Consider the following 16,093-nt stretch of genomic DNA (forward strand, 5'->3'; position numbering starts at 1 on the left):
GGGGTCTCGGTCCCTGTGGGACCCTTAATGGAGGCTTGGCCTCGGTGTGGTCGATCCTGGTCCTGGGGGTTAGTGCGCAGGAGTCAAAGCCTCTTCAGAGAGAGACCCTGTATGATCAGGACTTTAGTAGGGAAGTCAAAAGCTAAAGGATTCAAAGAACCAAAACCACACAAACTATTTTGTGTTACTATAAAGAAGCTAAAGGTAAAAGCAGAACGTGTTCCCGGGCTTCAGGAGGAGAGTAGGTTACTGACCAGACACATCTTTGCTAAAGCAGAGATAAACCGAAGCCTAACGTCTTTCAGTTGACGAGAGAAACGGGGGGGGGGGGGGGGGGGGTCAATATCTTTGTATCTTTCGGGGCGCAGGGACTTGAAACGACGGATCTTGTGATATAGTAACGGAGATGACTGTGATGTGCGTCATTGATAAGATCCTAATGTCCACGACAACTTGTGAGCGACTGAACGAATCACTGAAGAGCAGCCGAGCTAACCGGTCCTGACCGGTTCACAGAGAACCCTGAGCAAGCTGAGCCTGGAGCACCGTGAGCTGGAGGAGCGGCTGGCCGAGGAGCGGCTCCAGAAGGAGCAGTTCAAGACCACCAAGAACCAGATCGAGGACGAGCGGAGGCTGCTGGACCGCACGGTGGAGAAGCTGCAGAAGGAGGTGGGAGGAGCAACGCCGACGGGGGGGGAGGGAAGGGTGCAGGGTGAAGGGTGTAGGGAGAAGGGTGCAGGGTGAAGGGTGCAGGGTGAAGGGTGCAGGGAGAAGGGTGCAGGGTGAAGGGTGTAGGGTGCAGGATGTAGGGTGAAGGGTGCAGTCTCTGTCTGCTGTGTGATGACATGGAGGGCGGGTGTAACGGATGTGGGCGTGGTTAAGGGCTAGACGAGACGCACGGGGAAGGATGGATTAGTAATGTGTTATTTTGATTAATTACTCGAGTAGTGCCGTGGTGTCCAACAATAGAAATCATTCTTTTCTCAGCGGGGATTCCGGTTCATAATAATGTCACTTTGTAAGTCGATCTGGTTCGTAAACGGGAATGCACCGATATCTGTTTCGCAGACCAGCGATATGAAACACACACCGGTGCATTCCAGTTTACACTGGACGTCTGTCTGTTCTCTCCTCACACGCCTCGTCTTGTGCGTCAGATGAACGAGATCGTGGACGCGTCGCAGTCGTCCACCCAGGAGCTGCAGGAGCAGATCGACGTCTACAAGGAGAAGAACCGGCGCGAGCTGGCGGAGCTGCAGCGGCAGCTGAGGGAGCGCGCCCTGGAGCTGGACCGGTCGCAGGGCGCCGCCCGGGGCCTGCAGGAGGAGGTGGGTCTCACCCCCGCAACCGTCTCAACCACGCACCCGTCTCACCACTGCACCCGCCTCGCCCCGCACGCGTCTCGCCCCCGCACCCGTCTCACCACCACAGCCATCGTACCATCACACTCGTCTCACCCTCACTTCCGTGCCACCATCACACCCGTCATAATCGTCTCACCATCACAACCGTCTCCCCCTCACGACCGTCTGACCTGCCTCCCCCTCACACCCGTCCCACCTGTCCGACCTGTCGCCCGTCACTCAGACCGGGTCTTAAGGGAGGGAGGCGGTGCAGGATTAGTGAGTCACTCCAGAGATCGGGCCGAGGTCGCGCTGTCAGGCCTTTGTTGAGCGGTTTCTGATCCTCCCGCCTCACTCATCCCTCAGTGACGGCATCACTGAGAGGTGAGTGTGCTGCCTCACTCATCCCTCAGTGACGGCATCACTGAGAGGTGAGTGTGCTGCCTCACTCATCCCTCAGTGACGGCATCACTGAGAGGTGAGTGTGCTGCCTCACTCACCCCTCAGTGTCGGCATCACTGAGAGGTGTGTGTGCTGCCTCACTCACCTCTCAGTGTCGGCATCACTGAGAGGTGTGTGTGCTGCCTCACTCACCTCTCAGTGACGGCATCACTGAGAGGTGAGTGTGCTGCCTCACTCACCCCTCAGTGACGGCATCACTGAGAGGTGTGTGTGCTGCCTCACTCACCCCTCAGTGTCGGCATCACTGAGAGGTGTGTGTGCTGCCTCACTCACGCCTCAGTGTCGGCATCACTGAGAGGTGTGTGTGCTGCGCTCCTCTTTCCAGAACCCGTCACACTGATAGACATCTGAATATCCAAGCTGAAGTGTCTTTATAATTATTTGTAGTAAGTAATAAGTACAGTACAGCATTCAAGCCATGCTGCTACTAAGGCTAAGAGTACTAATAGTTTGTACTAACATTGAGTTGTAAAGTATTTAAATAGTTTGAGATACGAGTGTATAAGTAGGCTTATAGTGAGACCCTTTATAATCCCCGGCTGACCTTTCTCCGCTTACCACAATAATATTATTTATAATTCAGCGGTTGGGTTGAACTCACCCCATGCCCCCACTCTGTTTTCAATTGAGCGGTTTAACCTTGTCTGCTCCCCAGGAATGCCAGGAATGTTTGGCTCAACAAAGAACCAGGCCAACGTGCACCATTCCTCCTTAAAGGGGCGCGGTGGATGCGTAGTGGTTTCACATCGATTTAAATGTATGCGATTTATAATGATCCCCTTTCAGATGGGATGTTTGTCTGTGCATCTGTTTAAATGCAGCTAACAAGACGTTTACTTGAGAAGCCTTCTTTATAAAAGTAGGCAAAATGTGGAATACGTATTAAGAAAACGAGATTAAACAAGGTATGAGGATGACAGAGAGTTTGATTTGATCCTGTGAGGGGAGGTTTTGTAGATCTTTGTTTTGGAGGTTAAAATAATAATGAGAACCAAAGTGTTAATGTTCCACTGAGCCTGTCTACTTTCTAATAATGTATAACCAAGGTTTGGATCTGCATGTATTATTTCTACCTCTACTCCCCACACTAGTCACGGTATATCCACGAATGACTCATTTAAGATATGTTGAAAAGTTTAGCAATTAAAATAATTTGTGAGTTATAAAAAAGGGTTGTGTTCCGGCCTGTACAATAAGCTGTACCTCTGCGTGGATGCAGCCCATAGTCTCTCTCGTTTTAATCTTGGATGTGCAACACCGTCCCTCCTGCTGATGTGATGTATGGCCAGTGACCAGCCTCCATGCTGATGTGTGGCCGTTGACCAGCTGCAGTCAGGAAGGGCAGGATTACATTGTTGTGATGTCATTGTTGTGAGAGCTGCATTGGCTCTTTCAACATCCTCCTCTGCTCTTAACGACCCCCCCATGCTGGGTCGGGTCGGGTCGTTCATGCACACCCCCCCCCCCCCTTTGTGTTTGGCAGTCTTCACATGTTGTGGCTGCAAACTGCTGCTTAGAGATGCAACAGATTTCCCTGCCTCACTGTTTCACTTCTAATTGGTTCCAGAGTTAGTTGAACATGAAATGGTTATATTATTAATCTCAATACATGGGACATGATTAGTGGAGTGAATTTCAGTCATGAAGACAAATGATGCAGCTGAAGAAGCAGGGTTAATTACTGGTGGGGATGGGGTTCCCTGGTCCTGTACCAGATGGTAACGCAGGTCATTTATATTCTATCCAGCGTTTACGCTCCCATCTATTTACAGAATTAGAATCCGTTCTAGTTTCCGATAACTAACTAAGTATTAGCCATTTAGTGTCCCAGCCTGTGATGTATGGCATGACAGTTTTGGAATTGCCAATTATTCGTTCTTGTTGGGGAAACCAGCGATTCCTTTCTGTGGCTCCGCGTTAGGCGTGAGGGTGTTTGCTCCAGCTGTTGGGGGCATCACTTCGTAAGGCCTGGGGGATACTCTGAGCCTGATGGCTTCATTAGTCGCTGTAGAAACGGTAGACTCACTGTGTCATCGTTTCTCAGAGCAGTGAGTAAAACAGAATGTATACAAAACGACATCCATCTGAAGGGCTGGTCATTCATTCAAGGGTACCGTCTTTAGTGATATTTATGAATAATAATCATTATTATAATAGTTCTAACTGACACACTGAAGTCTATATTCATGATTTAGGAATATGTGTAATGTACTCGGGTTCATTGAGCTCAAACCAGTGCAGTGTGTTTGTTGTGTAGCTAAACCCGGTGCTGTGTGTATGTTAGCTGAACCTGTTGGCTTGGTGTGTGTTGTTGTGTAGCTGAACCCCTTGCTGTGTGTGTGTGTGTGTGTGTGTTGTGTAACACCTTGGTGTGTGTTGTTGTGTAGCTGAACCCCTTGATGTGTGTGTTGTGTATCTGAACCCCTTGGTGTGTGTTGTTGTGTAGCTGACCATGCTGCTGTGTATTGTTGTGTATCTGAACCCCTTGCTGTGTGTTGTTGTGTAGCTGAACCCCTTGCTGTGTGTGTGTGTTGTGTAGCTGACCATGCTGCTGTGTGTTGTTGTGTAGCTGACCATGCTGCTGTGTGTGTTGTGTAGCTGACCATGCTGCTGTGTGTTGTTGTGTAGCTGACCATGCTGCTGTGTGTTGTTGTGTAGCTGACCATGCTGCCTTGTGTTGTTGTGTATCTGAACCCCTTGGTGTGTGTGTGTGTGTGTTGTGTAGCTGACCATGCTGCTGTGTGTTGTTGTGTAGCTGACCATGCTGCCTTGTGTTGTTGTGTATCTGAACCCCTTGGTGTGTGTGTGTGTGTGTGTGTGTGTTGTTGTGTAGCTGACCCGGCGGGTGGAGGAGCTGCAGCGGTGCCAGGAGCAGCGCGACGAGGCGCTGCTCCTGCAGAGCGCTCTGCAGCGCAGCGTGGAGGAGCTGCAGAGCGCGTCCCAGACCAGCACCCACACCAAGGAGGAGAGGGCCCGGCACCTCAAGCTCATGGAGGTACGGCGCACGGGGGTCCTCTGGGGACCCTTCAGGGGCACGAGGACCTACTGATGGAGAGGGAGGAGGTATCCAACACAAAGCACACGGGCTGTGTTCGCTGTAATCAAATGAAAACGGATATTCAGGAACTCGCAGACACATTTCGAGCCGCTGGGAATATAAATAACACGTGCCTCTGTCGCAATCTTGGAAACCAAGAAACGATGTACACACATGAAACGCTTTGTAATCTGTAAACTGGCTCTATGTCTAAACCCCGGCCTCCCGTGTCCTCCGGGTTCAGGAGAGGATCGTCCAGCTGGAGCAGGACCTGGACGAGGAGCGGCACAGCGGAGACCAGCTCATGGACCGCATGGACCGCGGGCGAGACCAGGTCGGATGCCCTCCCTCAACCACACCTCACTCCCCTTCCCCTCGGCCGTACGGCTCCATGCTGAGCTCCATACCCCTCCATGAGCTCCATACCCCTCCATTAGGTCCATACCCCTTCACTCTGAGCTCCGTACCCCTCCATGAGGTCCAGACTCCTCCATGAGGTCCAGACTCCTCCATGAGCTCCATACCCCTCCATTAGGTCCATACCCCTTCACTCTGAGCTCCATACCCCTCGATGAGGTCCAGACTCCTCCATGAGGTCCAGACTCCTCCATGAGCTCCATACCCCTCCATTAGGTCCATTCCCCTTCACCCTGAGGTCCATACTCCTCCATGAGGTCCAGACTCCTCCATGAGGTCCATACTCCTCCATGAGGTCCAGACTCCTCCATGAGGTCCATACTCCTCCATGAGGTCCATACTCCTCCATGAGGTCCATACTCCTCCATGAGGTCCATACTCCTCCATGAGGTCCAGACTCCTCCATGAGGTCCAGACTCCTCCATGAGGTCCAGACTCCTCCATGAGGTCCATTCCCCTTCACTCTGAGTTCGCCCGCTCAGACGTCTCATTCCCACATGCTACACAGCATTAAGTGTGTGCATCGAGACTCATTCCTGTTGATGCGTGTGTTGGTGTGTGCGTTGGTCCAGGCCTGTCTACGTCTGTGTGGATGTTCTTTGTCCCGCTCCAGAGAAAGTGCTCTACTTATTGCATTGTAAGATAATCTTGGGCAACCACGCGGAGCTGATGTCCTGCCAGCGTGGTGTCCCGGCGTCTATTCATTCCAGGCCTCGGAGGGGGGGAGAAATATCATTTCTGCCAAGAAGTGCATGTGGCCAAATGTCTCAGGTTGGCAGTCTGCTGGGTTCAAATGAAAGCGATACTCTTCAGGTTGTTTTGTCTTATCAAAAATCGAATGCCGAGGCCACTAAGCGAGCTTGTACCCAGCGAGGGATTACAGCCGCTACAAGAAAAGGATTTGCTCCTGTTTCATCTGTACTGCTTACAGTTTCTTGGATAGATCAGTTTTACAGACGTTGTTTTTGGTCTTGTAAATTTTGTCCTGTTTGTGTTTTTAGTTTTATGTTGGAATGAGGAAAGTGAACACGCATGACGCATATTTTCCAGAAAACTGAATTATTATTAAAGGGTGCAACGTTCAATTCTGGTCTCTTATGAAAGACAGACCTTTTAAGAACGTCCAACCAAACTTAAAATGAGTACAGCCCAGTATTGGAAGGGGTCTGAACCCGGGTTCTAAGTCCTCCTCAAAGGGTTCCCCTTCTAGAAATCGCTGGCAGACAGATAAAAGTAGCATTGTGACAGACAGCCAATGGTTCAGCATGAGGCTGGGGCCGGTCGTCACGGCAACAGAGGAGCGCGTGTGTGTGTGTGTGTGTGTGTGTTTGTGTGTGTTGGGAGGCTGTATGGCTATGAGGAGGGGGGGGGGGGGGGGGGGGGGGGGGGGGTTGGGATGGTGGGGGGGGGGGCAGCACACCTGCGTCCCCCTGGCACCAGGTGCGCGGCTCCTGTCTAAATGAGAGTAATCTCCCCTCCTCTCTCACAGAGCAGATTAGTTTTGCTGTACGTTCCAGTCTGCTGATTCAGCTCCCGCAGCCCCGCGCTGCCTCCTCCCGTTAGGGGGGCCATCCTTCATCAGGGCAGCCCGCTGTCAGACGCTAATTGGCATAAAATATCACCGATCCCGGGCCCCCGGCCCTCAGAGAGCCGCAGAGAGCCGCCGCCGTATCGATTAGTGGCCCCCATGCCCCCCTCTGCCGTGGGACCAGCTCACCGGTCGTCTGCGAACTCGTACTTTATCAAATGATTCAGCGTTTGTTGATGGAAACATTTCATTTGTTTAGTCACTAAATTCAGCCCTGACGACTAATTATGTTTATACATCATCAATGTACTTAAGTGTACCGACTTGAAATTGATATTTGCACATTAAAAAAAGTGCTGAAATATTGGCTTGTTTTTAAGTCTAGACTGAAACAAGAATTATTATGGAAGTATTTGGACATAATTACTATTATTATAATTACGGTACTTTTTTTTTTTTTGTGTTTAGTTGATATGGACATAGCAATTACATTGGACAGAACAGATGCATTGTTTAAGTGTTTTAGCACAAGTGCTAATTCGCAACACTTGTCCATAGGCAGCTTTTGAAAAGACACGGCAATTAAAATATAGGGCAATTAAAATAACAAAGAAATACAAGTTTGAAGAAATCAAAGAAATGCAAGCAATTTTCAATAAGGAACATATAATAGTAATCACACACACACACACACACTGTCTGTGTGTGGGGCCCTCAGAATGAGTGTGTGTGGGGGCCCTTGTTTGTGGGGCCCCTGTATGTGGGGTCCTTGTGTGTGGGGTCCTTGTGTGTGGGGTCCTTGTGTGTGGGGCCCCTCTCTGTGGGGCCCTTGTGTGTGGGGTCCTTGTGTGTGGGGCCCCTCTGTGTGGGGCCCTTGTGTGTGGGGCCCTTGTATGTGGGGCCCTTGTGTGTGGGGTCCTTGTGTGTGGGGTCCTTGTGTGTGGGGCCCCTCTGTGTGGGGCCCTTGTGTGTGGGGCTGGGGGCTGACGGTGCCTGCGCTGTGCCTGACAGGTGGAGCAGATGAGGGGTGAGCTGCTGCAGGAGAGGTCCAGCCGACAGGACCTGGAGTGTGACAAGATGGCTCTGGAGAGACAGGTACCTGACACGGGGTCCGCCCCACCGCCACACCCACAGCTCCTGAAGCCCTGGATCCATGCATTCATCCGTCTCTTGTTTAAGTGTGTGTGTGTGTGTGTGTGTGTGTGTGTGTGTGTGTGTGTGTGTGTGTGTCTGTGTCTGTGTGTGTGTGTGTGTGTGTGTGTGTGTGTGTGTGTGTGTGTGCGTCCTCTCCAGAACAAGGACCTGCGGGGCCGTGTGTCTCACCTGGAGGGCTCCCAGAGGACCAGCCAGGAGGGGGTGGTCTCCCAGCTGGAGGGGCGCGTGGGGGAGCTGGAGGAGCGCCTGGAGGCGGAGGAGCGGTGAGGGGGCCGCTCTGTGGGGGGCGGGGGTCCGGGATGGGTGACGGGGGCGGCGTGGGAAGAGGGGGGGGCTGGAGGGTAATGACTTAAAAACCGCTGCAGGAGAGAAAGTGCTGCGCGCCGCTCTCTGCTCTGAGCTCTCACTCCTCTCTCACTCCTCTCTCACTCCTCTCTCACTCCTCTCTCACTCTGCTCTGAGCTCTCACTCCTCTCTCACTCTGCTCTGAGCTCTCACTCCTCTCTCACTCTGCTCTAAGCTCTCACTCCTCTCTCACTCTGCTCTGAGCTCTCACTCCTCTCTCACTCCTCTCTCACTCCTCTCTGAGCTCTCACTCCTCTCTCACTCCTCTCTGAGCTCTCACTCATCTCTCACTCCTCACTCCTCTCTCACTTCTCACTCATCTCTCACTCCTCTCTCACTCCTCTCTCATCTCTCACTCCTCACTTCGCTCTAACTCCGCTCTGAGCTCTCACTCCTCTCTCACTCCCCTTTCATCTCTCACTCCTCTCTCACTCCCCTCTGAGCTCTCACTTCTTTCTCACTCCTCTCTCAGTCATCTCACTCCTCACTCATCTCACTCCGCTCTGAGCTCTCACTCCCCTCTGAGCTCTCACTCCCCTTTCATCTCTCACTCCGCTCTGAGCTCTCACTCCTCTCTCACTCCTCACTCCTCTCTCACTCCCCTCTGAGCTCTCACTCCTCTCTCACTCCCCTTTCATCTCTCACTGCTCACTCCTCTCTCACTCCGCTCTGAGCTCTCACTCTGCTCAGCCAAGCGCCTTTTGCTCCAACCGTTGGACAGAGGTTCAGTTTTTACTCGGTCAGCAGAACTCCTCTGAAACCTGTTGGACGCGTCTGGAGTCTGGGTAGTCGAGGACCCGTGGTTACCATGGTTACTCTGATGACTGGTGTCCTCTCATTGTTTACGTGTGATTATGTGTATTAGGACGGATAAGACAGGGCTGTGGAAGCATGTACTTAGTCCCACAATGAGACGAGACGTCAGGCAGCCACTCCCTGGGACTCGTACCGACACCTAATGATCTGAACCATCTTTACCATCTTTACCATCTTTATGATCTTAACCATCTTATGATCTTAACCATCTTATGATCTTAACCATCTTAACAATCTTTACCATCTTTACCATCTTAACCATCTTAACCATCTTAACCATCTTTACCATCTTTACCATCTTTACCATCTTATCATCTTAACCATCTTTATGATCTCTATGATCTTAACCATCTTAACCATCTTTACCATCCTAACCATCTTTATGATCTTAACCATCTTTAACATCTTAGCCATCTTTATGATCTCTATGATCTTAACCATCTTAAACATTTTACCCATCTTTACCATCTTAACCATCTTTATGATCTTTACCATCTTAACCATCTTTATGATCTTAACCATCTTAACCATCTTTATGATCTCTATGATCTTAACCATCTTTACCATCTTAACCATCTTTATGATCTTAACCATCTTAACCATCTTATGATCTTAACCATTTTTATGATCTTAACCATCTTTATGATCTATTAGGTCCTTCATGGAGAAGGACCCTTTCATCCAATTAAGACCAATTCATTATATTGTGTCAAACAATTGTGTGTGTGTGTGTGTGTGTGTGTGTGTGTGTGTGTGTGTGTGTGTGTGTGCGTGTGCGTGTGCGCGTGTGCGTGCAGGGAGCGAGCTAATCTCCAGCAGACGAACCGCCGTCTGGAGAGGAAGCTGAAGGAGATGGTGATGAGCGTTGACGAAGAACACCACGGCCTGCAGGACCAGAGGGACCAGGTAGGACACACAGACAGACAGACAGACACACACACAGTCAGAGACAGACAGACACACAGACAGACACAAAGAGACACATACCTACACGCACAAAACAACACACCTACGAATACCTACAAATACACACACCCACACACTCCCACACACACCTACACACCCAGTGTTGTGTCTGACTGGAACATGAATGCCCATGGTGCTGCCAAAGAACGACCGTCCAATGAGAGCCATTCTAAGTAGTCTTTAATAACTACGAGGCCGGTGGCGTTTGTTATTGTCGACGGCGACGCCCACCATGAAACCAGGAAGTACCATGATTCATGTTCTGTCCGATCCACCATTGTCTTTCGTTGATGCGTGACTACTCTTGTGGGGATTGAGTCACCTCCTTTAAATAGTAAATGGACCTCATTTATACCGTGCTTTTTAACCAGTGGCCGCTCAAAGCGCTTTACAATATGGCCCAGCATTCACCCATTCATGCTCACAGTTGCACACCGACGACGGTGTCAGCCACGCAGGGCGACAGCCAGCTCGTCAGGAGCAGTGAGGGTGAGGGGTCCTGCTCAGGGACACCTCGACACTCAGAGCTGGGGATCGAACTAGCAACCTTCCCGTTACCAGCCGGAGGTTACCTTCTGAGCCACATGCCGCCCCCGAAAAAGAAGTGACCTTATCAGTTGTAGTGTTTGTGTGTGTGTGTGTGTGTGTGTGTGTGTGTGTGTGTGTGTGTGTGTGTGTGACTGTGTGTGTGTGTGTGTGTGTGACTGTGTGTGTGTGTGTGACTGTGTGTGTGTGTCTCTGACCGTGTGTGTGTGTGTGTGCGCGTCTCTGACCGTGTGTGTGTGTCCGTCCAGCTGAACCTGCGTCTAAAGGCCCTGAAGCGCCAGATGGACGGGGCGGAGGAGGAGATGGACCGCCTGGAGCACGGCAAGAAGAAGCTGCAGCGAGAGCTGGACGAGCAGCAGGAGGCCAACGAACAGCTGCAGAGCCAGCTCAAGACGCTGCGCAGCGAGATGAGGTAGGAACGCACGCACACACACAGCGCACGCACAGACACACAACGCACAAACACACAGCGCACGCACAGACACACAACGCACACACACACAGCGCACGCACAGATACACAACGCACGCACACACAGCGCACGCACAGATACACAACGCACACACACACAGCACACGCACAGACACACAACGCACAAACACACAGCGCACGCACAGACACACAACGCACACACACACAGCGCACGCACAGATACACAACGCACGCACACACACAGCGCACGTACAGACACACAACGCACACACACACAGCGCACGCACAAACACACAACGCACGCACGCACACACACAAAGTGCACGCAGACACACAACGCACACACGCACGCACACACACGCACACTCACATTCCATCCACTGATGAGGTCTGTACGCACACACACTCACAAGCGCAGGCAGACTCACATCCCATCCGCTGATTGGAGGATCGTTGCGCTGCAAGGCGCTGTGCGTAAACGTTTTGCCGTTAAGAGGGATAATCATGTGGCGTGCATCTCTGTCTCTGTCTCTGCCTCCCTAACTCACACACACTCGCTTTTCTCCTTCCACCTCAAATAAACACACTATCTCTCTCTCTCTCTCCCTCCCTCTCTCTCACTCCCTCACTCTCACTCCTATACTTGTATTCTCTCTGCAACACACCCTCACCCGAACTGTCCATCATCCACACTCACACATTCTCTTTCTTTCTCTCTCTCCCTCTCCTCGACTCTCGCTCACTCACTCCCACCCAAAACCCCCACACACACACAAACATTCTTTCTCTTTCCCTCTCCCTCTCCTGAACTCTCTCACACACACTCACTCTCACTCTCTCGCCCGTTCCTCGCTCCCATCAGGCGTAAGACCAGCTCCGCTCCCCTGCTCACCGCCATGGATGATGATGACGACGATGACGATGACGTGAGCACCGACGGAGAGACCTACTTCAGCTCCTCGTCGGTGTACAAGCGCTCTTCCAGTCAGGACAACATCATGTCCACCTTCACATTGTGAGCCCATCAGAAACACCCGCAGAAACACGTCTTTAGAACCCAACCCCACCAACAAGGAATCAGCGAGTTCGGTCTCAATAGGTAGCTGGAGGAAACACAATCACGCAGAGCATCCGTCCTAATCTTGGATAAGTGAACCGCTATACCTTTCAAGGATACGTCCACATTGACTCGAACTCTAACGCACTGTAAATGTAGTTTCACTTTTATTTCCCTAAAAAATGTCTGAAGTTGCATACTCTACTAATGATTTTGATATTACCTTGCTCAGAAATGACCATTTAAATATATATTTACTTTTGTAATCAATCGATCAACTCTGATTATATTAACGAGGGCATGGGCGCTTCGGCCTGTTCAGCCAAAAACATATTTATTCAGGTTGGACTATATCAACAGGCTGTCATATTTTCTGTGTTTGGGGGAAAGGGGATTTAAATGAGGGACTCTGTTCAGCGCATTGTATTTGATATCCAATGTTCCCTATAGCTCCTTTTTACCAGGCTTGTTACCCATTCAAAGTCTGAGATGTTTCAGTATTCTTCGTCATGCATTTAATTGAAAGTGCTTGGAATATGTAATATTATATTGCAATTGTCAATTTAGTTGAACTTATTTTAGTTTTTTTTTGTGATTTCCGTGATCTTCTTGATACCGGTCTTCAGAATCATTGTTTCAGGCTCAGACAAAATGGCTGTCATAACAAACAGCATGTGACATGTGTTAAGCTAGTTCCATAACTGCAACATTTTCCATGACACAGTGTTATTTACATATCTATCAATAGATATTCTACATGCTCTTTTTTTGGTAAACATCATATGAATATGTTTGTACATTGCTGTACGTTGCGAAGAATGCCTATTATTTGTGATCTTTCTGCAGTTCTACTGAGCAGAGAGTCGATACACACTCTCCTGGATCCACAATTGAGGAGTGTATTTGTATTTTTTGGACAATCAATGTTTTGCTTCTCTTGTGATTTGCACTCTGTTCTCTTGAGAGTGGATTGAGACTCCTCCCATTGTCTTTCTGTGTTTCTTTAGAAACATCAGCGAACTAAAATAAAGTGACCAATATCTCCTGCCTATTTGCCTTAGTCTAATTTATTACCGAAATGTTTTGGATCATTCATTGTACAATTAGGGAAATGGTGTGCACTAATTAGTGTGGTTGCAAAGCAAGCCACACTAATGTTATATTGTTTGATCATGTTCTTAAATCGATTATCTCCAACTATTTTTCTGTAACACGTCAATATGAATCCTGTAGTTCACCACTTGCATGTTAAAGGCATATATAAGGCCAACTTTGGTCTAGATTATTCCAGATACACTCCTATATATACATGCACCACTAGGCTGGGATTTTGTGTTCTCACGGGAGACGGGTTTCTTACAGAAAACGCTTTACAGCTGAGTAGAAAGCCGAGTGGGGGAGAGACGGTCTTATCCTGCCCTAACAGCTGGATGCCCATTGTTCTAGGGACAGTGGCCGGGCGCCTGTTGACTCGGTACAAATCAACCTTCTAAATGCAGGGTTACAGGGGCGTCTCTTTGTGCTGGAGCATGGCAGTAAGGGCTAAAGGGGAGCCGCATGTGTCGGCCTGAGCTTAAGGCCCTGGCACACCAACCACATTAACGGTCGTCGGACAGTCTGGTGAGCTCAGTGACCTGGGTCTGTTCTGTTCGGTGTGTGTGTTGTGCGATCAGCCGTCCTCAAAGCCGTCGGTGATCGTTTCAAGACAGTCTGGGTTATTTTCCACCAATTGCACATGTTGAATTGGCCCTGACCAAATCGGTCCGACTGTCTTTTCTGCCGACGATCGGCAGTCGGAATGGTATGTCAATGCCGTCTCCCATGACTACAGTATGAAGACTTAGGCATGGGTGACTAATGCATAGGCCTACATATTTTTTTGGTACAGAATAAATGTAAGTGAAAGAAATTGCCTAGCCTTTGGCATGAATGAAAATGAAAGACTACCCCGAGGGCGTTGTTCTTCTTACTTCCACAGAGCTCATGAACAGTGGATATTGGCTTTGAAATAGGAGCGACGCCAACAGGGCCGGGCGTCCCACATCCAGTCTCATTCGACGCTCTGCTGCCCCCTTGTGGTAGACATGAAACGGTTTCTAAAAGTACGTCTAATTATCCACAAAATAAGGAATATAAATGTTCCCTATATGTTTAGATATTATCTTTAGATGATGACCACCAAACATTAGACTTCTGAAGGTTAAAAACATACACACGCCCACACACACACACACAGGTGTCCTTTCTGCTGGCTAAGGATTAGGTTTTATGCTGATGGTTTGTTTTGATTAATTTTCATCCTTTCACGACATTTTGTTCTCATGACATCTCAATGAGCATATTTTCATATTTGTAAATCAACGTCAGTTATTTTATGCAAAGCCAAACCCTACCTAGGCAACAAAGACCTTTTCGGAACAAACAACAACCATAAAACATGCTATTAATGTTTCCTATTCACACTAGGTCCTGACCGGCAACTAGTGTGTCACTCAGCAAAGGGATTGACAGACATTTCAAGCTAGACCAAAAGTCAAACCACATACTATCGCTGCTCATGACGATAGCACACAATACTTGTTGTTGTAGTTGATGACAGCAGCAGATTATCAACTTAAGTCAAAACCTGCCTCCATGTCTTCACCGGGCACTGACAATATGACAACAAATGATTCATGATTGATTGAAACGTCCCCATTAATAACAGTGTGTAGGTTGAGGTTAACATCTCTCTGTGTTAATAAAAGTGTGCAGGTGAACATATATCTGTGTTAATAACAGTGTGTAGGTGAACATATATCTGTGTTAATAACAGTGTGAACATGTTGGTTAACATATATCTGTGTTGTGACGGTGAGTTCATGCCTTCGGCCCAGTGAGTTTCAACATATGGGATTCCATACACTGGAAATCTGGTCCTTCCTGTCGGACCAGCTGAGTGAAAACCAGGCGAGAGGGATGAGAATCCTCTGACACACGATTCAGAGCAAGATTAGGAGCTGCGGCGGCCCTGATCACAACAATAGGACGACTTGATGACCGTAATAACTTGGCAGCACTCCCCTAACGAGCCTTTGATTGGTCGACATCAGATCTGGACACAGCCCAGCGTGTGGACGATTACAAGCCCATAACCTCAGCCCGTTTGTTTGATATTTAGTCACTTATTAACCATCGGGACCAATGACCCGTGGAGTTACTCATGTTGACGTTTTCTCATGATGTGCTCTCGGTGTTATACTGCCCCCCCCCCCCCCCTCCCTGTATGTCTGCCTCTGGTTTCCATTGGTCGGGAGTGGCTGGAGATCCACACTGGAATGTGATCTGTCTACCAGCGCTGCTCGATGCAACGGTGTTCGTTCTGCCTTTAATATGGATATGTGTGTATGCATGTATGATTATCTGCTCGTCCTGTGAAGTGCTTACGGCCGCAGCTCCCTCAATGTGTGCCCTAGCCTTAGCTGTACTGTAGTTTCCTTCGTGTGTAAAGTGGGAAACACAAGGCAGGAGAGACAATGTTCTCCCGGTCTCCTTCCGCTGCCATTGTTTCTCCGCTCTCAGTTTCACCCAGCTCTATTAATAATTCATCAGCCGGGCTGCACGGTCCTGTGGCTCCGGCCCTGAGCGTTCAAACCCTGTTTAATATCAACAGCACTTGTTGACATTTCCCTTGTTTACCATAAACAGAGGAAACGGCCCGTGTTCCCACACAGGGAAGAATACCCGCAGGCCTGGTGGTGGGAGGTTGGACTCTTGGACCGATGTACGGGCCCTAAGGGGCTCTTACTGCTACTTCTCCTCCTCCTACTCCTCCTTGGGCAGGGCAGCAGGGCCACACCCTCCTTCCCCCCCCCCCCCCCCCCCCCCCCCCCCGCCCCGCCCGGGACCGCAGCCCGGGGACAAAGGCCTGACTCTGCTGGGAGGCGCGGCGAGCAACAGGTGAAATGTGGCCTGACAGGTCTGATGGGAGGCTGTGTGTGTGTGTGTGT

At 49.8% G+C, this 16,093-nt stretch overlaps 1 protein-coding gene across 2 annotated transcripts in view; it reads left to right on the top strand.

The window, feature by feature from the left end:
- The window catches only part of cgnl1 (cingulin-like 1), a 29,233-nt gene extending 16,080 nt beyond the window's left edge, over positions 1-13,153 (top strand). For both annotated transcript variants that reach the window (XM_030376842.1, XM_030376843.1), the window contains exons 11-19: positions 517-669; positions 1,158-1,328; positions 4,639-4,800; positions 5,087-5,176; positions 7,799-7,882; positions 8,081-8,205; positions 9,901-10,009; positions 10,864-11,027; positions 11,910-13,153. In XM_030376842.1, coding sequence (XP_030232702.1) covers positions 517-669; positions 1,158-1,328; positions 4,639-4,800; positions 5,087-5,176; positions 7,799-7,882; positions 8,081-8,205; positions 9,901-10,009; positions 10,864-11,027; positions 11,910-12,066 — 1,215 coding nt within the window. In that variant the 3' untranslated portion in view covers positions 12,067-13,153. The remainder of the gene's footprint in view (positions 1-516; positions 670-1,157; positions 1,329-4,638; positions 4,801-5,086; positions 5,177-7,798; positions 7,883-8,080; positions 8,206-9,900; positions 10,010-10,863; positions 11,028-11,909) is intronic.
- Positions 13,154-16,093: the final 2,940 nt, after the last annotated feature.

Source organism: Gadus morhua, chromosome 14 (genome assembly GCF_902167405.1).
Source record: "Gadus morhua chromosome 14, gadMor3.0, whole genome shotgun sequence".
NCBI classification, from domain to species: domain Eukaryota; kingdom Metazoa; phylum Chordata; class Actinopteri; order Gadiformes; family Gadidae; genus Gadus; species Gadus morhua.